Below are 24436 nucleotides of genomic sequence, written 5' to 3'. Positions count from 1 at the left end.
GAGTTCAAAACAATGGTTATAAGGTTACTCAAGGATCTTAATGGGAGCTTTAAGAGACTTAATGAGAACTACAAGGGACTTAGTGAGACTTTAAAGGATCTTAGTGAGAATGTCAAAGACATAAAAAAAAAAAGACCAGTCAGAAATTAAGCATACACTAATTGAAATAAGGAATACTTTACAGGACTTCAACAGCAGAGTAGAGGATTCCGAGAATCAAATCAATGATTTGGAATGTGAGGAAGTAAAAAACACCCAATCAGAAGAGCAAAAAGAAAAAAGAATGCAAAAATATGAAGACAGTGTAAGGAGCCCCTGGGACAACTTCATGCACACCAACATTCACATTATGGGGGTGCAAGAAGGACAAGAGAGAGAGCAAGATATTGAAAACTATTTGAAGAAATAATGACAGAAAACTTCTATCTGGTGAAAGAAATAGACTTAAAAGTCCAGGAAGCACAGAGTGTCTCAAACAAGAGGAACCCAAAGAGGCCCACACCAAGACACATCATAATTAAAATGCCAAGGGTTAAAGACAAAGAGAGAATCTTAAAAGCAGCAAGAGAAAAGCAGTTAGTTACCTATATGAAAGCACCCATATGACTATCAGCTGACTTCTCAAAAGAAACTATGTAGGCCAGAAGGGAGTGGCAAGAAATATTCAAAGTGATGAATACCAAGGACCTACAACCAAGATTACTCTATCCAGCAAAGCTATCATTAGAATTGAAGGTCAGATAAAGAGCTTCACAGACAAGAAAAAGCTAAAGGTGTTCATCACCATCAAACCAGTATTATATGAAATGCTGAAGGTCATTCTTTAAGAAAAGAAAGGGGAAAAAAGATTAAAAATATGAACAATAAAATGGCAATAAATACATATCTATCAACAATTGAATATAAAAATAAACAAGCAAGAAACTAATGAACAAAATAAACTGGTGAATAAAATAGAATCAGAGGCATGGAAACATGGAACAGACCAACAAATCTCAAAGGAAAGCGGGGAGGAGGCGCGGGAAGAGAGTAACCAAAGATCTTAAATGCATATATGCATTACTTATGGACACAGACAATAGAGTGATGAAGGCCTGGAGCAGGGTGGGAACCAGGTGGAGGGGGGATATGGGGAGAAAAAAGAAGGACACCTGTAATATTCTGAACAATAAAGATTGAAAAAAAAAGGGAGCCCTTGGATAAGAAAACAAGACCCATACATACGCTGTCTAAAAGAGACCCCCACTTCTGCCGAAACCGGTTTGGCTCAGCGGATAGAGCATTGGCCTGTGGACTGAGGGGTCCCAGGTTTGATTCCGGTCAAGGGCATGTGCCTTGGTTGCAGGCACATTCCCAGTGGGGGGTGTGCAGGAGGCAGCTGATAGATGTTTCTCTCTCATCGATGTTTCTGGCTCTCTGTCCCTCTCCCTTCCTCTCTGTAAAAAATCAATGGGGTATATTTAAAAAAATAATAAAATAAATAAAATAAAATAAATAAAATAAAATAGACCCACTTCTGACAGAGAGCCGAGCTCGGGAGCTATAGCTAGCTGAGGAAGACAGCGGCCAGTGGCCAAGCACTGCAGGGAGAGCCAGCGGGCCAGAGCTAGCGCCGAGCAACCGCCAGTAACCACACCAATACCTGGGGAACCGGTGGCAGCGTATGCGTGTGGCCCGTGTGCGGGTGGCAGCACGGGTGTAGCGCGGAGCGACAGCCTGTTCAGGCGGGTGGCATCATGGATGAGAAGGTATTCACCAAGGAACTGGACCAATGGATCGAGCAGCTGAATGAGTGCAAGCAGCTCTCTGAGTCCCAGGTCAAGAGCCTCTGCGAGAAGGCTAAAGAAATTCTGACAAAAGAATCCAACGTGCAAGAGGTTCGATGTCCAGTCACCGTCTGTGGAGATGTGCATGGGCAATTTCATGATCTCATGGAACTGTTTAGAATTGGTGGCAATGGCAAGTCACCAGATACAAATTACTTGTTTACGGGAGATTATGTTGACAGAGGATACTAGTTAGTTGAAACAGTTACTCTGCTTGTAGCTCTTAAGGTTCGTTACCATGAACGCATCACTATTCTTCGAGGAAATCATGAGAGCAGACAGATCACACAAGTATATGGTTTCTATGATGAGTGTTTAAGGAAATATGGAAATGCAAATGTTTTGAAATATTTTACAGATCTTTTTTACTATCTTCCTCTCACTGCTTTGGTGGATGGGCAGATATTCTGTCTACATGGTGGCCTCTCGCCATCCATAGATATACCGGATCACATCAGAGCACTTGATCGCCTACAAGAAGTTCCCCATGAGGGTCCAATGTGTGACTTGCTGTGGTCAGATCCCGATGACTGTGGTGGTTGGGGATATCTCCTCGAGGAGCTGGTTACACCTTTGGACAAGATATTTCTGAGACATTTAATCATGCCAATGGCCTCACGTTGGTGTCTAGAGCTCACCAGCTGGTGAGGGAGGGATATAACTGGTGCCATGACCGGAATGTAATAACGATTTTCAGTACTCCAAACTATTGTTATCGTTGTGGTAACCAAGCTGCAATCATGGAACTTGATGATACTCTAAAATATTCTTTCTTGCAGTTTGACCCAGCACTTCGCAGGGGCGAGTCACATGTTACTCATCGTACCCCAGACTACTTCCTGTAATGAAATTTTAAACTTGTACAGTATTGCCATGAACCATATGTTGACCTAATGGAAATTGGAAGAGCAATAGTAACTCCAAAGTGACAGGGATACCGTTTAATTTAACTGTATGATTTGTCTGCACTCAGTTTATCTCCCTTCTCAAATCTCAGCTTCATATTGTTCTTTGTTATTGTCAAAACCTGGTGAGTTGCTTTGAACAGAACTGTTTTTCCCCCTCCTGTAAGACAATGTTAACTGCACAAGAGCACTGCAGTGTTTTTCATAATAAACTTGTGAACTAAGAAAAAAATAAATAAAAGAGACCCACTTCTAATTGAAAGACACACACAGACTGAAAGTAAAGAGATGGATAAAGTTATTTCATGCAAATAGAAATTAAAAAAAAAAACACAGAACAAAACTGGGGTAGCAATACTTGTATCAGAAAAAAATATACTTTAAAACAAAGGCTAAATCAAGAAACAAAGAAGGACCCATCAATTCTACCTCTGGATATTCATCCAAAAAAAACCCCCACATCCAAAACAATAATTCAAAGACATATGCATCCCTATGTTCATTGCAGCATTATCTACAATAGCCAAGATATGGAAGCAACCTAGATATCTATCAATAGATGAATGGATAAAGAAGATGTGTACATATGTAAAACGGAATATTACTTAGCTATAAAAAAAGAAGTCTTGCCCAGCCGGCATGGCTCAGTGGTTGAGCTTCAACCTAGGAACCAGGAGGTCACAGTTCAACTCACAGTCAGGGCACATTCCCCAGTTTCAGGCTCCATCCCCAGTGGGAGGCTATGTAGGAGGCAGCTGATCAATGATTCTCTCATCATTGATGTTTCTATCTCTCTCTCATTCTTCCTTCCTCGCTGAAATCAATAAAAAATATATTTAAAAAATAAAAAGTAAAATAAATAGAAATCTTGCCATTTGTGACAACATGTATGGACCTAGAGGGTGAAATAATACTAAGTGAAATAAGTCAGAGAGAAAGACAAATACCATATAACTTCACTTATATCCTATCTCAGTGGTCGGCAAACTGCAGGTCTCGAGCCACATGCGGCTCTTTGGCCCCTTGAGTGTGGCTCTTCCACAAAATACCACGGCCTGGGCAAGTCTATTTTGAAGAAGTGGCATTAGAAGAAGTTTAAGTTTAAAAAATTTGGCTCTCAAAAGAAATTTCAATCATTGTACTGTTGATATTTGACTAATGAGTTTGCCGACCACTGTCCTATCTAATAAAGAGGGAATATGCTAATTGACCATCACGCCCTCAAAGATGGCGGCACCAGCAGCCACAGATGGAGGCACCCAGTCCCCTCAACCCCGCCAGGGCGGCAGGCACGTGGGTCCGGCCACTCCACATGCCTGCCTCTGGAGTCCCCCAGTCCCCTCAGCCCCCTTAGCCACCCAGGGCCGGCCCGAGGCGTAGGCAAGCCTTGGATGGCGGCTGCCCAGCCAACTCCCGAGGGGCAGGCAAGCCTCAGATGGTGGCCACCCAGCTGCCCAAGGCTCAAGTAACCAGAGCTGGCCGAGGCTTGCGCTGCCGGCAGTGGCAGCAGCAAAGGTGTTAAGGGGGTGTCGCCTTCCCCTGATCGCCGGGTCACCTCCCGCTCCTGAGTGCTCCTGGACTGTGAGAGGGGACAGGATGGGCTGAGGGAATCCCCCTCCAGTGCATGAATTTTCATACACCAGGCCTCCAGTATGGAATATAAAAAATACAAATAAACAAACAACACAGAAACAAACTCATAGATACAGAGAACAAATTGATGGTTGCCAGATGGGAGGGGGTTTGGAGGATGGGTGAAAAGGGGAAGGAATTAAGATGTGTAAATTGGTAGTTATAAAATACTCATGGGGAAATAAAGTACAGCATAGGGAATATAGTCAATAACATTGTAATAACTATGTATAGTGTCAGAAGGGTACTAGACTTACTGGGGCAATCACTTCCTAAGTTATATAAATGTCTAATCACTATGTTGTTCACCTGAAACTAATACAATATTGTTATGTCAACTGTGATTGAAAAATAGAAAAAAAAAAAGCCCTTATAATTGCTAGAAAAATTTCAGGGTATGTGGTTTGTTATTGGGGAGCAAACGAGACTTGGTTGGAAAGTTTGTAAGGAGGACATTTTGAGAAAAGGGAAGTGTGTGGAAGGCCGCCTGCCCTGTTTATCAAAATTTCGACTTAGGGGAGCGTCGAAGGCGGTGCCCCTGATTATTCCTTGACCTTTCCAAATAAGTCTGTGCACATGCAGACCCCTGGGTGTTTACTGGAATCCTTAGGCTTAATCCCTGGATGCCCTTGCCTATAGGACAATGTAAACACATGTGTCCTCCCAAGATTATGCACCCTACTGATTGTATCTAAAAATAAAAACTAATGAGGCAGGCAATCGGGGCTGCCTAGTTGCTACAGCCAGGCCGTCCCTTAGCCCTCTCTTTCACAGCAAACGTTATGTTGGAGTAATCCATTCACCTGTCACTTAGGGTTTGCTGGCCAGCCCTGGCAAGATGGTTCCCTGTGTGAGGACCAAGGAACACAACGAGACGCAGCATAATCCTCGAAAACGAAGAGGAAGGAAATGAAAGTAACTGCGCAGTAAGTCATTAGAGCCCGCTTGGGATTTCCAAGTTCAAGGGAATTGTTTTTCAGCTAAGGTTTCACAACAGGACAGCAACTATCCACTGAGTAACAGATCTCTGTTACTTAAAAAGTTATTAAAAGCAAATATGCCTACAATTTATAATCATTGGTCCTCTGATGATGGAACATTAGATGTTGATCTCTGGGAACAAGTAGGCAGGAATTTAAAGAGAAATCAGGCCCAAAGAAAACGAGTGCCTCTGTCATCTTTAACTATGTGGGCTCTTGTTCAAACTGCGCTATGCCCATTTCATATTGAGGATCAAAAGCCTACAGAATACCAGGAGGATTTATCACTGCTCCCTCCTCCTGAAGTAGAGCCTGTAAAGCCTGTAATACCTAAGGCCCCCGATCCTCCACCTCCGGTGTGGGAAGGCTCATCAGTTAGAGAAAATGGGGCAGTCTGGTTACAAAAGGACTCCTTAACGCTTTGTCTGAAAATTACCATATGATGCCTTGGGACTGGCAGATTTTGGCAAAACAACTTTGGATTCCAGTCAATATTTGCTATGGAGAGTAAAATATGATGAGGTCTGTGAACAGGCTGTTTGTGGGTGTTCATTGGTGACCCCACCTGGGAGCCCTCTGGGCCACATCTGGCTGTAAGTCCTGGGCAATATAAAACATCTTCTGAAAGATTCACGAAAAGAACTCTGATTTATTAAGTCTTGTCTGTGAGTTATGCGCGTCTGTAAATATCGTATATAAGAGTGTCGATTGTTGTTTCATGTGTCTTGTTGTTTGGTTCAATTTGTTTAAACATGAGGCATATTTCACTTTGCTAGGAGCCCCAGCTACTTGTAGCAGGCTGATCACATGGCAGGGATTGCAGGAACTTCCCAGCAGCTGCCAAGAATTCTTAATCATGGGGATCCTTCCTGCTCTCCCTCTCAAGTCATCAGCTACTGGAAACTCATAGCTAGTGAAAGTTCTTGTCTGTCTATAATGTGACATGGTTACTGATTGATGTTTTTTTGTTTGCTTCCTTATCTTTGGGGGACTTAGTTTGAAGATTCTAAGGCTTATGACTCAGTCCACCCTTTTATGAGTACTCATCTATTCACTGTGGGGGTTTTCTGTTTGTTTTTAAGATATCTTCTTATATGTGAGATTTCATGTTGTTAGTCTACTCAGAGAGAAAAAATATGGGATATAAAATCTTCTAAACCCTCCAAGTCTTTTTCCTAGGATGATTAGACCTGTAGAAGTGCCCTCCAGCATGTAGAAATAGCACTGTGGGGCCATTCCCATTTTTGTGATAAAAAAAAAAAAATAGTACTTTAACATTAAAGCCCCTGAAAGCCAGTGAGTTATCTCTGTTACAAAATTTGCCAAGAAAATGCCTTGGATAATAATAATTGACTTTAAAATCTCAAAGTTGTTAAGGCAAAATAAATATAACTAAAATGAAAGGTATATGATAAAGCTTTTCAGCTGTAATTATATATGCCTAATGTTTGGTAACTTAAAACTTAGGAGTTTGCTGAATTAAATAGTAAAAATTATTAAATATCTAGGTATTTTGAAATAACAGGATATTGAGATATTAATCTGAGTTTTGCCTTGTATGGAAAATCTAGAGGATGAATTTGAATCTGTTAATATCTTGTATTTTATCTGAAATGTCATTTCAAATAAAATACAAGATATTAAAATGTGAATGTATTCACACTTAAAATGTGAATGTATTGCTAATCTGAGGAATGTTAATTACTTACATGTCACCTAAAAATTAAGGTTTCTAAGGGTTAAGGCATGGAGATGCATTTTGAAGAAAAAGAAAGTGGATTCTAAAGCTGGTTACTTCTGAAAGTTGTAAGGTTTCTAAAGAAAGACTTGTGAAAGTTGTAGAAAGTTTGTGAAGAGAAATGTTGAAAGGAAGTTATGTAAATGACACAGGCCAGTAAGCCAGGACAAGTAGAATCGGGAAACTGAGATGGTTAATAAGCAATTTGGAGCCATCTAGTAAATCCTATCTTCTCTAAGCAAAGACACTTAAGAGTAAATGATTTGCATTTTGCCTCCCTAACCAGAAGGTATAACCAGATGGTAAATAGCTTTATCAATATACTCAGGGAGACTGATAGCAGAAATCCAATTAGTGTCATTTGCTGGTCACACCCCAGAACAAATGAAGTTAAGAGAATAAACCTTATTTTGGTTAGTCCTTTTCTAGTAAAATGGTTATATGTTACTAGAGGCCTGGTGCACGAATTCATGCACAGCTGGGGTCTAGACGGCCCACCCCAGAGCCGTGAGAGTTTGGCTGGCAGGGGGAGGGGCCGCTGGCAGTTGGCCGGCTGGCCCTGCCCCCTGGTCAAACTCCGGTCGAGGGGACAATTTGCATATTAGCCTTTTATTATATAGGATATTAATCAGGTATTTTTTTTAAGTATATTTTATTGATATTTTTACAGAGAGGAAGGGAGAGGGATAGAGAGTTAGAAACATCAATGAGAGAGAAACATCGATCAGCTGCCTCCTGCACACCCCCCACTGGGGATGTGCCCACAACCAAGGTACATGCCCTTGACCGGAATCGAACCCAGGACCCCTCAGTCCGCAGGCTGACGCTCTATCCACTGAGCCAAACCGGTTTTGGCAATCAGGTATTTTTTAAAGCCATCTTTTAATTATGGGAACTGAAGTTAACTAGCCTGTGTTTGTGTCTAATACATGTTGATATATGATCTTTTGGTAAAATAAGATTAACAATCCTCCCAGAATTTGAATTTTAAGAAACTTTTTCTTGACCTAGAATTGGCTTTAGATGACTCCATAGGTTCTGGAATGCCTCAAATGTTTATTTTCTCTATCATGAAGGAAAATTTTCTGCTTAAGGTACATGGGAAGCGTTGTCAAATAATAATAACCATATTATGCTTTCTTTTCTAGCTCTAATTGTTATTCTCGAATATTGTGTTTTGCAGAAAGGACAAGATTCCATGTCATTTGAAAGTACTGATGATTCTTAAACTTTCTGTTTTTCAGATATAAGGAAGCATTTTTAAAGCAATTTGATAAATTATATATTCTCCCCACCTGTCCCTCCAGTATTTGGCAATTCTTTTTTTTAAAAAATATATTTTATTGATTTTTTACAGAGAGGAAGAGAGAGGGATAGAGAGTTAGAAACATCGATGAGAGAGAAACATCGATCAGCTGCCTCCTGCACACCCCCTACTGGGGATGTGCCCGCAACCAAGGTACATGCCCTTGACCGGAATCGAACCTGGGACCCTTCAGTCTGCAAGCCGACACTCTATCCACTGAGCCAAACCGGTTAGGGCTGGCAATTCTTAATAAGTGGCAATACATTTCTTTGCATGAATTCAGTAAGACCTGTTTCCAATTGTAGCTATATTAACCAAGATAAACTGATGATGGGCCTGCTTATAGCAGCCATGGCTTCACCGCCTTTTGCAGAACTTGCTCCATCTAGCATTCTATGGGAATCCCTTACAATCCACGAGGGCAGGCCATTGTTGAACGTGCCCATGCTACCCTGAAGCATATGCTAGTAAAACAAAGGGGGAATATAGGACTCAAGGACCCAGCTATACTTATTCTTTACCCTGAATTTTTTTAATCTGAATGATCTTTTTCAATCCTCTGTAGAATGGCACTTTACCTCAATAACCCCATCTCAGAAATCACAAGTCTGCCAAAACCGGTTTGGCTCAGTGGATAGAGCGTCAGCCTGCGGACTGAGGGGTCCTGGGTTCGATTCCGGTCAAGGGCATGTAACTTGGTTGCGGGCACATCCCCAGTAGGAGGTGTGCAAGAGGCAGCTGATCGATGTTTCTCTCTCATCGATGTTTCTGACTATCCCTCTTCCTTCCTCTCTGTAAAAAATCAATAATATATATATATATATATATATATATATATATATATATATATATATATATAAAGAAATCACAAGTCTTGTGGCAAGATGTGGACACTAATAACTGGATGCAACCCAATGAATTAACATGGGGGAGAGAATATGGGTGTGTTTCTACCCCCACAGGGCAGCTGTAGATTCCAGCTCACTGGATTAAACCCTCCCATGGCATGGCACAGGACCAATCCTCTTCCAGAAATGAAGAATTTTGGCCTGGGGACTCCACAGCCCCGAACGTTGCGTCTTCCCATAACCAGATGGCCCCTAGAATAACCTGGCGAATGATGAAGCTGATGGCAGAGGCTGAGCAATCATTGGAGCTTACTCACACTCCACACATTCCAGATAACTAACCATTGCTCTTTTTTTCTCATAGTCTGTAAAATCGGAACTGGAGCAGCTTCACGGACTCTGACATTCCAAAGCAGAAAGTTCACCACCTCCCTCTGTCTTTTACATTCAGCAAAACAAAGAAGGCGGAGATGATGGGAAGCACACGAGACTTGGTTGTTAAGTTTGTGAGGACATTCTGAGAAAATGAAAGTGTGTGGAAGGCCATATGCCCTGTTTATCGGAAGTCTGACTTAGGGGAAACTTAGGGGAGTGTCGAAGGTGGCACCCCTAATTATTCCTTGACCTTTCCAAACAAATCTGTGCACGAGCAGGCCCCTGGGTGTTTACAGGCATCCTTATGCTTAATCCCTAGATGCCCTTGCCCAGAGGACAATGTAAACAGATATGTCCTCCCAAGATTACTCACCCTACTGACTGTATCTAAAGATAAAAGCTGTAATAAAAGGCTAACGAGGCAGACAATCAGGACTGCCTGGTTGCTATAGCCAGGCCATCCCTTAGCCTCTCTTTCACTGGAAACATGTCGGAGTAATCCATTCATCCATTGCTCAGGGTTTGCTGGCCAGCCCTGGCAGTTTGTGAAAAATCAAAGATTTTGCCTTATAACTAATTTTTTTTAAAAATTGTGGTCAAAACCCATATCATAAAATTTACTATCTTAACCTTTCTTTTCTCTCTGTTTTTCCAATTATTAAAACACTAGAGGCCCAGTGCATGAATTCGTGCACAGATGGAGTCCCTCGGCCTGGCTGGCAATCAGGGCCATCTCACCCAGTCCCAATCGGGATCTATGGGGGCCAGCCAGCCAGGGAGGGACTGGGGGAGGGCTCCAGGGTGTGTCTGGCCCTCTTGCCCAGTCCCGATCGACCAGACCCCAGCAGCAAGCTAACCTACTGGTCGGAGCGTCTGCCCCCTGGTGGTCAGTGTGCATCATAGCAACTGGTCAAGTGTTTGGTCGACCAATCTGTTGGACACTTAGCATATTATGCTTTTATTATATAGGATGGGTTTTGTCCTGTCTTTATTCTGGGGATAAGGAATACTCCTCTTCTTCCTGGCTGAATGAGCAGGGAGTCTCACCTTGGGACTTAGAGCAGTGAATGGCTGCAATGCTGAATTGGTAACTGTTTGGGGCAAGGAACTGCCCAGTTGCTATTACCCTTTCTTTCTTTCTTTCTTTCTTTTTTTTTTTTTTTTTAATAATTTTGCCCCTTCATATGTTTTTTTTTAAATATATTTTATTGATATTTCACAGAGAGGGAGGGAGAGGGATAGAGAGCTAGAAACATCAATGAGAGAGAAACACTGATCAGCTGCCTCCTGCACACCTCCCACTGGGGATGTGCCCGCAACCAAGGTACATGCCCTTGACCGGAATCGAACCCGGGACCTTTCAGTCCACAGGCCGACGCTCTATCCACTGAGCCAAACCGGTTTCGGCTATTAACCTTTCTTAAGTGTACAGTACAATAACGTAAACTACACACACCCTGTTGTGCAACAAATCCCTAGAACTTTTTCATCTTACAAAATGGAAAAAACTCTACAGCAGTTAAACAATTCCCCCTTCCTTCTAGACTCTGGAAACTGTTTCTTTCTAGACTCTGGAAACTCTTCTTTCTGTTTCTAAGAGTTTGACTATTTTACATATCTCATGTAAGTGGAATCATGCAGTATTTGTCTTTATGCAACTGGTTTATTTTATTTCGCATAATGTCCTCAAGGTTTATGCATGCGTTAGCACATAAGATGCCTTCCTTAAAAAAATTTTTTTTATTGATTTTAGAGAGGAAGGAGAGGGGGAGAGAGATAGAAACAACAATGATGAGAGAGAATCATTGATTGGCTGCCACCTGCACACCCCACACTGGGAATCAAGCCTGCAATCTGGGCATGTGCCCCAACTGGGAATCACACTGTGACCTCCTTGTTCATAGGTCGATGCTCAACCACTGAGCCACACCGGCTGGGCTGATGCCTTCCTTTTTAAGGGTGAATAACATTCCATTATATATATAAACCACATTTCATTCATCCATTATCTGTTGATGGAAACTTAAGACTGAGCCTACCTCTTAGCAATTGTAAACAAGGCTGAATGAACATGGAAGTACAAATCTATGCCTACCTCTATCAAAATCATTTTTTAAATGATCACAGCCTTAAAACATGTATCTTCTGACTCCCAATTCAGAGCTCCTTCCACAGTATCATTAACATTCACTCAACATATGCTTGTTGACTGCCAAATATGTGACAGGTATGGTGCTAGACTCTTGGTCTCGCTCTTAGGTTGCTCACAGTCTAATGCAGAGGAGGCCAACCACTAACTAAAGTTCAGTGCAGTTGTTCTGACAGAGTTAAGCATCTAGACCAGCATGAGGAGTGACTTAGGGAAGGAGTCTGGAAGGAAATGATGAGCACAGCTCTGAATGTGAGGATGTGTCAGACATTATGAAACTGGGTAAGGGTTACATGTGAACACACTAAGAGAAATTAAGCCATTTTCAAAGAACCACACTCAAAATACTTTGGGGATCTTAAGAGTATCATATATGAGCTTCATTCCCATGGTGCAAGATGCCACCCAATGAATGCTGCTCCACCAGGCCTAGTAAAACTGATGGTCCTCCAAATGTTCACCCTGAATTAGTCCCTCCTGCTGCTCTGCTGGACAGACTAGTTCTCCACTGACTTTAAGAGCTCTGAGCACTTAGGTTGCCTAAGTTTGGTCTGTGAGTTGGTAGAATGCTTTGAATTCAGATATATTATAGAATGGGTAGCAGGAGTGGTGATATTTTTCAATTAAAAACATCTCTTCCACCCTAAACTATCCAAATAACACACAGCTATTTGAAGGAATGCTCCATGAAAGAGCAGAGAGAACATGGGTAAGAAATATGAAGCAATGCACCCTATCTGATAGGTAACTCATGACAAGGCTCCATGCTCTTCTTGAACACTTTCCCTTAGAATTCAGGAGTGAGGTGGCTGTCATGGGTATGTATATTATTATGTGTAGTTGAAAAATGAAGTTCAAACTTTTTCTGACTGCTGAAACCGGTTTGGCTCGGTGGTTAGAGCGTCAGCCTGCAGACTGAAAGGTCCCAGGTTCGATTCCGGTCAAGGGCATGTACCTTGGTTGCAGGCACATCCCCAGGAGGTGTGCAGGAGGCAGCTGATCGATGTTTCTCTCTCATCTATGTTTCGAACTCTCTATCTCTCTCCCTTCCTCTCTGTAAAAAATCAATAAAATATATTTACAGCCCTGATCGGTTTGGCTCAGTGGATAGAGCGTCGGCCTGCGGACTGAAGGGTCCCAGGTTCGATTCCGGTCAAGGGCATGTACCTTGGTTGTGGGCACATCCCCAGTGGGAGGTGTGCAGGAGGCAACTGATCGATGTTTCTCTCTCATCGATGTTTCTAACTCTCTATTCCTCTCCCTTCCTCTCTATAAAAAAAATCAATAAAATATATTTAAAAAAAATATATATATATATTTACAAAAACAAAAAACTTTTTCTGACAGAAGGCTGAGTCTGATGTGGTTGATTAATTTGACAATGAAGACAAGACTGGTTTTGCCAATTAGATTATATGGTAGACATTTTCCACATTAAACATGCTATAGTAGCAGCTCTAAGGTTTTGATGAAAATATATCTAAAGGAGATAAAAAAATATTTTATCAAAAACAACTGTATTGGCAAAGATGTATGGAAATGAACAACATTTTGATTTTCCCAACCAATTTTGAGTACATTAGGTTAAACAAGGTACCTCTGTGTGAAAGAATAATAGGTATAATCAATAACAATTGGTAAGATTTGGAAAAGCCTTTATGTCATCCTATATAATAAAAGCCTAATACGCTGGGTGTCTGATCGTTCATTTGACCAGTCACTATGATGCACACTGACCACCAGGGGGCAGACGCCCAGGTAGGTTAGCTTGCTGCCTGGGTCCAGCTGATCAGGACTGGGCAAGAGAGCTGGACATGCCCTGGAGCCCTCTCATGGCCCCTCCCCAGCCACCCAACCTCCTGTAGTCCCTCCTCAGCTGGCTGGCCCCATCCCTGCAGGCCAGGCCGAGGGACCCCATCAGTGCACGAATCTATGCACCAGGCTTCTAATATCTTCTATATATATAAAAGCCTAAGGGACCTTTATGACTGAATGACCAGAACGACTGGAACGACCAGTCACTATGATGCGCACAGACCACCAGGGGGCAGATGCTCAACACAGGAGCTGCCCTCTGGTGGTCAGTGCACTCGCACAGCGGGAGTGCCGCTCAGACAGAAACCGGGCTCATGACTGGCAAGCGCAGCTGCGGCGGTGGGAGCCTCTCCTGCCTCTGCGGCAGTGGTGGCAGCAGCAGGGGCAGCGGGGCTGGGTTGAACAGCAGCAGAGCTGCGCCCAGCTCCAGCTGGGGCTCCTCCCCAAACGCCTGCCACTTCAGCACTGCTACATCCCCCGAGCAATCCCGGATTGTGAGAGGGTGCAGGCCAGGCTGAGGGATCCCACCTGTGCACAATTCTGTGCACAGAGCCTCTAGTTTCTTAATAACTGAGAAAAGTGAATGACTAATGTCTAGATTAATCCATTTATAAGTCACACAGCTTCTAATCCTGTGTTTTCAATAAAATTAAAGGTGTACTGCCCTGATCGGAGTGGCTCAATGATTAGTATTGGCCTGCGTACCAGAGAATCACAGGTTTGATTCCCAATCAAGGCAAGTACCTGGGTTGCAGGTTCGATCCCCACCCCCAGTTGGGCCCGTGTGGGAGGCAACCAATCGTTGTGTCTCTGTCACATCAATGTTTCTCTCTCTCTCTCTCTCTCTCTCCTCTCCTCTCTCTTTCTCCCCTTCCACTCTAAAAACCAATGGAAAAAATATCCTCACTCTTTGGATGAGGATTTAAAATAAAAAAAATTAAAGATGTACCTAACCAAGTTGTCAACTAATTAGTAAATTAACTTTTGGTGACATACCACTGACTGTTTTTGTTAATCCTCACCCAAGGACTTTTTTTCTTTTCATAAACACACACAAAAAAAGAAATAGAATTGAGAACTGTCATTTTGTCAACAATACTTATCCATGCTTATGTGAACAAATTGAGGAAGGGGAACCCTCATCCATCTCATTAAGGAAGACATTTCTAATTAACTTGTACTTTTTTGCTTAATAATTATTTATAAATATTCATAATACATTGGTTTTGTTGTATACTACTATAATTGAATTTACTGAAATAAGAAACATTCGTAAAACACAGAACATTCTAAATGCTACATATATTCTTCTTTTGTATAACTTAACTTTAAAAACAACAAAAGTATGCATACAGGCTTGTGTGACTCAGTTGGTTGGAGCATCATCCCATACACCAAAAGGTTGAGGGTCCAATTCCCGTCAGGGCACATCCCCAGGTTGCTGGTTCCATCCCAGGTTGGGGCATGTGAGAGAGGCAACCAATAGATATTTCTCTCTCGGCCCTCCCCTTTCTTTTCTCTCTCAAATCAATAAAAACATATCCTCAGATGAGGATTAAGAAAAAAGTATACATAGAGCTTTATGATCAAAGTAAGTTGAAGTTTTTTTGTGTTTTTTAAACATGTATTTTAATTTTTAATTTATTTGTTGTTGTTAATCCTCACCTGAGGATATTTTTCCATTGATTACTTTTTAGAGCGAGTGGAAGGGAGGGGGGAGAGACACAGAGAGAGAAACATCGATGTGAGAGAGACACATCAATTGGTTGCCTCCTGCACGAGCCCCAAACTGGCGCTGGGAATCGAGCCTGCAACCGAGGTTATGTGCCCTGGACCAGAATCAAATCCAGGACCCTTCGGTCCATGAACTAAATTGAAGGTGTGTTTTTTTTGTTGTTGTTGTTTTAATGTATTTTTATTGATTTCAGAGAGGAAGGAAGGGGGGGGGGAAGAGAGAGAGAGAGAGAGAGAGAGAGAGAGAGAGAGAGAGAGAGAGAGAGAAACATCAATGATGAGAGAGAATCATGGATTGGCTGCCTCTTGCACACCCCCCAAGGGGGATTGAGCCCACAACCCAGGTATGTGCCTTGACCAGGAATCTAACCGTGACCTCCTGGTTCATAGGTCGATGCTCAACCACTGAGCCATGCTGGTCAGGCTAAATTGAAGTTTTTAATTTCAATTTTTATACCATTTTTTTGTTTAGAAAAAAGCATGCTAGCGTTATTAAATAAGAAGACTTGCAAGCATTCATTATGTTAGAATAAAACTATGTGGGGCAAGTCTAAGAGAAATGCAAGTTCCAGGAGAAAAAAGAATGGTTTAAAATCTCTGTTAAAGAAAAGTGTAAATGATTGATGAAAGTACATTGTTAAGGTATTCAGATTCCACTGGCTACATTTTAAAAAGTGATGTAACCATTTTATTTTTAAATATTAATATTTATAATTCTTTGAAAGTTATACCCCCTGCAACTATAAAAAGCATTCCCCCCACTTTTTTGTTAATCCTCCCCAGAGATACTTTTTCCATTGATTTTTAGAGAGAGTGAAAGAGAGGGAGGGAAGGAAGGAGGGAGGGAGGGAGAGAGAAAAACATCAATGTGAGAGAGACATGAATCAGTTGCCTCCCGCATAGGCCCTGACCACCTGGGACTGACTTGCAACCCAGGTACGTGTTCTTGACCGGGAACTGAATCTGAGACCTTTTGGTATGAGGGCTGATGGATGCTCTACCATTGAGCCATACCAGCCATGGCACATTTTTCCCTTTTTCTTTTCTCTTTTTAAAATAGTTGATTCATATTAAATACATGTGGCACTTTATAAGGCTCTGTTTTATATAAATTTCTTATTTCATATATTTCATTTAAAACTGAATTATGGTGGTTTAGTATACAATTGAACAACACCAAAAATGCACCATAATTTTTGATAAGCTTAAAAATGTAGGATGAAAAGCTTTTGATGTCAACATAAAAATGTGTCAGGGGATTCACAATGCTTCAAAATTATTTAATCCAAAAAATATAATTATTTAGTCCAAACACCCAAAATCAAATATATGGCTTTTCATGATTTGACTCCAACCTTTTCACCTTTATCTTGTAGCCTCTGGCACTTTAAGCCCCAAATTCAAAGAACTATTCACTGTCATAATTTTGTGCTTTTGTTTAGTTTCCCAACAGGATCAAAGTCCTATTACATACCCCTTGATAAGAGCTTAGATCCCCATGCATAGTAACATATTAAAGGTTTGGAAATGTCCTAATAAAGGAAGCTACTTAAATTAGTGTCTCCTAAATTTGCTCAATTCTAGAACTCTTTTAATATAGCCCATGAAATTAGTCTTCCATGGAATACCCTTTGGAAAATATTAAGACCCATTTTAATACCATTATTTGATTGATTTCAGAGAGGAAGGGAGAGTGAGAGTGAGAGAGAAATATCAATGATGACAGAGAATCATTGTTTGGCTGCTTCCTGCATTGGGGATGGAGTCCACAATCTGGGCATGTGCCCTGACCGGGAATCGAACTGTGACCTCCTGGTTCATAGGTCAACACTCAATCACTGAGCCACACCGGCCGGGCTGGACCCATTTTAAAAGCCAAATCTTTAAAGCTTCCAAAGTTCCAAAGAGGCATTCCCTACCTGATATTCCCACAGGCTTTGACGCCCTCAACATGGCTTTGCAATGCCCCACTTCCCATCAGGCTGCTGACATAGTTCCTGTACCACCATAATTCCTGGCTCCAGCAGGAGCCAATAGTGGTCGAATAAATGAGCAATGAAAAACTGGAAGTGCAGGAAACGAGTAGGCAATTCCCAGGTTTCTAATTTGGATGACTATGCTCGAGAAAATACGCCAAAGGTATGAAAGGTTGGCAGGAAAAAGGGAGAGCCTATTTTGGACATGTGGAATATCAAAGTGGAAATGTCCATCAGACAGCTGGAAGTATGGATCTGAACCTTGGAAAAGAATTCTGGAGAATCTTATTATTACAGATGATAGGTGAAGCCATAAAAGAGTCAATGACATTACCCAGGAAAAGAAGACTGAGTGAAAAAAGTAGAGAATGTAATTGAATAGGGAACATTCATATTTAAAAAGTGTGCAGAGAGTTTATCAAGGCAAAAGACCTGGAATTCCCCTCAACTTTTCCCCACTCTCTAACCGCCATCCAATCTATTTAGTCCATGACCAAGCTCTGGCATCTCTGCCTTCAGGACCTGTCCAGAATCCATTTCCTCTTCATCTCCACTACTACCACTAGCCCCAGCCAACACTTCTGTAAAAGCATAACTGCATCTACTCTTGCCCACACCAACTTCACTGAGCACCAGAATGACCTTTCAAAACTAAATCAGATCATATCATGTTTCTGCTTAAATCTTGCTATTGCTTTCCCTGCACTTGATCTGATTCGTGCTTACCCACCTCTCACACTGGATGCCTACTGGCCACAATGACCTCCTTTCTGTTCTTCATGTAAGCTCAGTCCCTGCCTCAAAGACTGTTGGTAATTCTAACTGGAATGTTCTGAGAATTTCAACAGACTGATAACCTCCTGTCATTCAGGCCCAAATTAAGACAAAGCATGAAGCCCTGGTTGGTGTGGCTCGGTTGGGAACCATCCCTAGGACCAAGAGGTCAGGGTTCAATTTCTGGTTAGGACACATGTGGGTTGCGGGTTTGATCCCCAGTGGGGGAGCGTAGTGTGTATAAGAGGCAACTGATCAGTGTTTCTCTCTCATATAAATGTTTTTCTCTCTCCCTTCCTCTCTCTCTAAAATCAATGAAAATATGTCCCCAGGTGAGGATTAAAAAAAAAGATAAAGCATCTTATCTAAAGCTGCTACTGAAAATCACTCAGTATCACACAATATTTCTTAGCATTTATTGCAACTAAAAATTAATTTTAAAATTATTGATCTCTTTCTTCATGTGAGCGGTTTTAATTTGTCCTGTTCACTGCTATATTTCTAGTGCCTAAAAGTGCCTAAAAATATGCTCTGGCCCACAGTAGACACTCAAATATTTGTTGCATGAATTAATAAAGGGAGCAGGAAGGAGACTGAGAAAAAAAAAACAGTCAAAAAGCTGGAAAGAAAATCAGAAGAGGGTAGAAGCTTAGAGAAAAGTTTTAAGGAAGAAGAAGTAAAAAAGAATGATGACTAAGAAGCCACTAAATATGGCAATTCCATCTTTGGTGTTCTTTAAGGGGATAATTTTGGAAAAGAAGAAGAGGTAGAAGACAGATCACAATAGACTAATGAATAAGTGGGAAGTTCAGTGGAAAGGGCAGAGGGAAGGAAGAAGATGGAACACTATTTTGAGGTTGAAAAAGACAAAAAAAAGAATATGTGTTTGTGCTTTCAAGCTGAAGGGGAGGATGTAGTGGGAAAGGGGATACTGATGATAAAAACGGAAAAAGGTTGTTAGGATGTGCCCAGTATTATAGGGAGAGATGGGTTCCTAAAGCTACATTAGTCATCTTTTCTCTAAAACTATCCCACATGATTACAGTACAATGTCTGTTTTATGATCAGATATCTCTACTTCCTGGAAATAATTTGTTATTTGCATAATCCTTACATAATTTTAATCTATAAAATCATTATTAAAAATCTGCACATCTTGCCCAGCCAGTGTGGCTTAGTGGTTGAGCATCAACCTATGAAGCAGGAGGTCGTGGTTTGATTTCCAGTCACAGCACATGCCGGGGTTGCGGGCTTGATCCCTAGTAGGGGATGTGCAGGAGGCAGCCAATCAATGATTCTCTCTCATCATTGATGTTTCTCTCTCTCTCTCTCTCCCTCTCCCTTCCTCTCTAAAATCAATAAAAATATAATTTTTAAAAAAGAGAGTAACAACAGCAGATAAAGGGACGAGGCATAAACCCTTAGAGTATTTTACTAAATCAAACTGTTCAAGCTATTGTAAGACTATTTTCATTACAGAATGAATAATTATATAAAGTGGGTGGATAATTCTCTATAATCTAACATTCCTAACAAAAAGAAGTCAACCCTAAGTGTCATTAGAAAACTACTATTTGGTTTTGAAAGAGCACACCCAGCATAAAGAAAACCTAGAAAGGTCATTCCTTTGACAACTAGAGTCTGAAGCACTGTTTCTGACCCATCTTTAACAGAGTTTGCAGACAGTAGTTAAGACTGTGTGGTGGGATATCTTAAGAGAAGGAAAAACCTGAAAATGAACTCTATTAGTAAGTTTGATCCCTTTCAGCTGTACAAATAGTTCTCGGATGGTAACTGGAGCAATGAAACAGCTGTCTAACAGTGCTATAGCACAACTGGAAAAAAATATATAATATTCTTTATGTAAGGAATATTAATTACATTAGATACACTTTTCAATTGTCAAAAATAACAATAACTAACAGGCACCTTCTCTCTCTAAGCCCAAATCCTACCCAAGCAAGGATTTTCTTCCCCTCTGAAGGAGCCACTAACACAGAAAATGCCAGTTTTCTTAGTGACATTAATCTTCCCATTACTACGATCCCATTCCAACCCTTTTTCAAGGCTGAAGAGCTTAGCTAGAATCACTTGGAGACTGAAGTGAAAAGAGGCCCTCTTCTACTAGATAGACAACGGAAGAGCACTTCCACTCTAAAGTTTAAATTCTGGAAATCCATGCCCGAGATTTAATGTGATAAGACATCAACATAGCATGGCACATCTGATCAGTCTCTGACACCCAAAGAAATAACTGACAAGCCAGAGTCAAGTTCTAACACACTTAGAATTAATTTATCGTCAAACAACATACCAAAGTTCTCTCCAGTAATTCAGGACTGAAAATATTATGTAGGGTCTAACTCTCACTCTCTTTAAACACATTGAATCATCACCTATATAATTTCTGGGTGGTGTTCAAGGCAACCATTTGCATGTTAACTAAGATTTTATGAGTTTTCATTATGTACCTAAATTGGCATGACCATCCGCTACTGTTCAAGTCTTTAAAACAGGAGTTGTTAGTAAAGGCATCATGAAGTTAAGCCATTTTGCCTTTTGAGGGTAGCATAAAGGAGAATAAATTACTCAGTACTACCAAGTTTAATATCAATCATTCAATGAACACATGCTGAGAGCCTAAGATGTGTAAGGAACTCTGAGCCAAACACCTTCCTGCCTCCCAGGGCTTACAGTCTAGTTCAGCCTTGGGCAAACTACGGCCCGCGGGCCATATCCAGCTGTTCTATCCGGTTCTCTTGCTCTCCCCTCCGCTCCTTTACTTTGAATTTATATTAGTTCACACAAACACTCCATCCATGCTTTTGTTCCGGCCCTCTGGTCCAGTTTAAGAACCCATTGTGGCCCTCGAGTCAAAAAGTTTGCCCACCCCTGGCTCTAGTTGGAAAGACATGGCCAAAGTAGTATGTGACTATGTGCTAAAAATAAACAGCATAGACAATAAGTTTCCTAAATGTTTTGACAAAGTTGATTCTGATTCCTGTGGGCTAGTGTGGTCAGAAACTAGCTTTCAAGCAGAGGAAGATGGTCCTGGCTGGGTAGCTTAGTTGGTTTGAGCTTGTCCAATACCTCAAGGTTGCAGGCTCAATCCTGGTCAGGACACATAAAAGAATCAACCAATGAATGCCTAACTAAATGGAACTCTCTCCCTCCCTTCCTCTCTCCCTCAAATCAACAAAATAAAATCAAATAAAAAATAAATTTTAAAAAAGAAGAGGAAGATTAGCTAGATCTGAAGGATGGGAGGATTCTGAAAGGTTGGGAAAGAAGAAAGGACACTCCTGGAGGATAATAAGCTAAACATATCTGCAGTTTACAGATGAGAAAAGTGAGAACCAGAAGACTTGACTAGTCGATAAGCAATAATCAATTAAATGTCCAGCAGCTCAGACTAATGTGGGAGAGAAAAGGGGGGGGAGGGGGGAGGCAGAGACACAGCATTTAGAGAGGAAGAGACCAAATGCTTGATGACTAGAGATGGGCACTGAAACAGCCCAGGTGGAAGATAGTAAAGGCATGAATTTAAAGATAACACAGAACAAATTAGATTGCTAACTTTTGTTTTAAACTTTAAATTACCAAGAAAACAAAACAACTTTGTTCTTTCCCTTTTTTTAGTAAACTTATTTATTATTTATTTATTTATTTATTTATTTTTAGGGAGAGAGAAGCATCGGTTTGATTTGAGAGATGGATCGGTGGCCTCCCGTAGGCGCCCAGACCTGGGATGGAACCCGAAACCTAGGTTTGTGCCCGGATTGGGAATCGAACCAGCGACCTTCCAGTGCACACCGTAGGACGCTCAACCAACTGAGCCACACCAGCCAAGGCAATTACCTCACTTTTATAAATCAGCTTCAGGAAAGAAAACCTCTAACCAACAAATCCCCTGAAAAGCTGCTGAGAACCCAAAGGGCATACTAATTTATCAACAAACTAACATCAGAAATTTTAAATAGGCTTATCAATGAAAACGGAAATTGTCCACAACATTGCTGGATTCACAAGTACACAAATTTCAGGGGTGCCTAAACATGGAATATTTTTACTAAGATTTCCAAAGATTTTTGGGTGTTTCCATTCAGAACAGTTTGATCAACTGAAGGCTGACTGACATTTCCATATGTAAACCGTGAACCAGCAAAGAGCAAAGACGCAATAAACATTTGCAGAATAAATGAAGCCACTATCACAGGCCACTCTAAGGTCAGTATGTTTAAAGAAACTTCTCAAATTTTCGGAATCAAGTCTGGGAGGAAAACCTTTCAGCTGCTGTTCACCAGCCTTCCCAGCCGGAGCCTTACTAAGGTTTTTACGGTCCTGTTTTCCCAAACTAACGCCACTGTGCCCTTTGCTGCAGGTGACAGCCGCTCAGTTCCCTGCCAGGTCCCCTGTCCCGAGCGAGGCCCGAGGAGTATCTCCGCGGAAGGGGCCGCTCCCCGCGCCCTACTCACCGCGACCGGGCGGCCGTGCTCGGGGCCATCGGCGGCGTCAAGGCGCGGGGCCGGGGCCGGCGGCGGGGCGGGCGGCTGCCGGTGCTTGCCGGCGCGCTTGGCCTTGGCCTGGATACAGCGCTGGTGCAGGGCGAAGGTGTGCTGGCGCTCCAGCTCCAGGCGCTCGGGCGACACGGCCTCGTAACGAGCCTCGCAGGTGCTGTGGTGCCGCCGGCACAGCTCGATGCGTCGGCGGAGGCGCTCCATGACCGCACTGTGCCGCGGCAGCGCGAACTCCGCCATGGGGCAGGTGGGCAGCACCATGGGCCGAGGGCGGTGCGGGCCGGGCCCGGGGCGGGCGTCTCTGGCGGCTGAAACTGCGGGCTCCGCTCCCCGCCGGCGGGCCACCGCTTCACGGCCGCGCCATGGCCCCGCGAGCTGAGAAGGCGGCGGCGGGTCTTCCTGCGGCTCCGCTCGGCCCGACGCCGGCCGGCGCTCGCTGCCCACCTCAGGCCTCGGCCTGGCCCCGCCGCCCCGAGCCCATTGTTTTCCGCGCCGCCGTAGCCGCCATCTTAAAATTGTTTTCAGGGCTCTCGGAAGAGGGCGGGACCCCGGCAGGCGACCTTGGCGTCACGGCTGAGAAGCAGGGACTGCGACCAATCAGGATAGGGCGAGCGGGCCGCCCGAGGGGCGGGGGCAAGCAGCCGGAGGCGCAGCGGGGCTCCCGTGCGGAGTTTAAAGGAACTCTCGTCTGGGGCGGGCCTCCGTGCTCGGGCACCGGCCGAGTGTGACAGACGGGAGCTGCACTGAGCACCGCCCCCGCAGGCAGGCCCTTCCGGGACCGCGGCGGAGAGCCCGGCAGTAGGCGCGGTGCCACTGGCCGTAGCCAGACACCGCCGGCCCCAACGCTTTTCACCATGTTATTCTCTGGCAGCCTTTCTGAAGTTGGCTCAGATAAACTCAAAAGTAGCCACGCTTTTTCAATATCAGCTGTTTTCTCCGACCTCATTGCTTACATCCAGCCTCTTAATTGGTCGAAATTTCACGAGTGAGCTGAAAAAGGTTTCCTCTCACGCCATTCTTAATCATTGGGCCCGTCAATTACCACTTTTATATCAAAATTTGAGTTTCAACATGTTACTACTTACTCAAAAAAAAGCCCCGTACACATAAGGAAGAGGGTGTGGGGAGTCTAGCAGTGGGGATGGGAACAGCAAAGGATGACATTACAGTCAAAAACGGAGGATGGCCTGCAAGCCTTACATTTAAAAAGATGGTTAGGTAAAATCGCTCTAGTATTATAACCAGCAGGCAAAGGGAAAGGGAGACTAGAAAAAACTACGGGATTAGCGAGTCAGCAATAAAACTATATAGTCTGGTGTTGGGCAAAGAGACACTAGGAACCTTAATTGCTAACAAGTTAAATAGAAGGTGCCAGGAAGCTGCAGGTTGAGAGGCACCATCAACAGATCAAAACAGCTGTAATAGTAACTTTTCACTAGGACCCACAAAAATATTTTAAAATAAGAAAAAATAACTCCTTATTCAAATAGTATTTGTTTTTATACAAATGCAGTAAAAACATACAAGTGGCCCCCCAAGGCAAAGGTGCTCATGAATGCCATAATGTGGTCCTGTTTTTTACCAGTCTTTAAACATAAATTTTACACCAGGATTAAATATTTATTTTCTAATAGGAAAAATAATAGCAGAAGCACTATTTCTCTTCAGTAAGCAGTCCAAAAGCCAAATAGCATGCTAAAAAAAAAATTGACCTAATTTTCAAAAACCTCCCTGAAATATGTAAACATGAAAATTTATTTTCTAATAAAAATTAAAAAAATTCATTGGTTCCCATAAATCTTAAAAGACTAATTATTCCTCCGTTTCTGAGCTGTTATCCTATGGCACAACAGAAACTACT

The 24436-nt window shown here is 42.5% G+C and overlaps 1 protein-coding gene and 1 pseudogene across 2 annotated transcripts in view; one reads left to right on the top strand and one right to left on the bottom strand.

The window, feature by feature from the left end:
- The window catches only part of MAML1 (mastermind like transcriptional coactivator 1), a 67799-nt gene extending 44741 nt beyond the window's left edge, over window positions 1-23058 (bottom strand). Inside the window, exon 1 of the mRNA XM_080675850.1 lies at window positions 22534-23058. Coding sequence (XP_080531976.1) covers window positions 22534-22836 — 303 coding nt within the window. The 5' untranslated portion in view covers window positions 22837-23058. The remainder of the gene's footprint in view (window positions 1-22533) is intronic.
- On the top strand, window positions 1737-2684 carry LOC308250536 (serine/threonine-protein phosphatase 2A catalytic subunit alpha isoform-like; annotated as a pseudogene). Its single transcript has one exon. The product of its transcript is annotated as a serine/threonine-protein phosphatase 2A catalytic subunit alpha isoform-like (transcript).
- Window positions 23059-24436: the final 1378 nt, after the last annotated feature.

This window comes from Plecotus auritus (assembly GCF_963455305.1).
Source record: "Plecotus auritus genome assembly, chromosome: 6".
Lineage (NCBI taxonomy): Eukaryota > Metazoa > Chordata > Mammalia > Chiroptera > Vespertilionidae > Plecotus > Plecotus auritus.
Note: the sequence above shows the minus strand (reverse complement) of the source record. Positions and strands in the feature narration are given on the sequence as shown.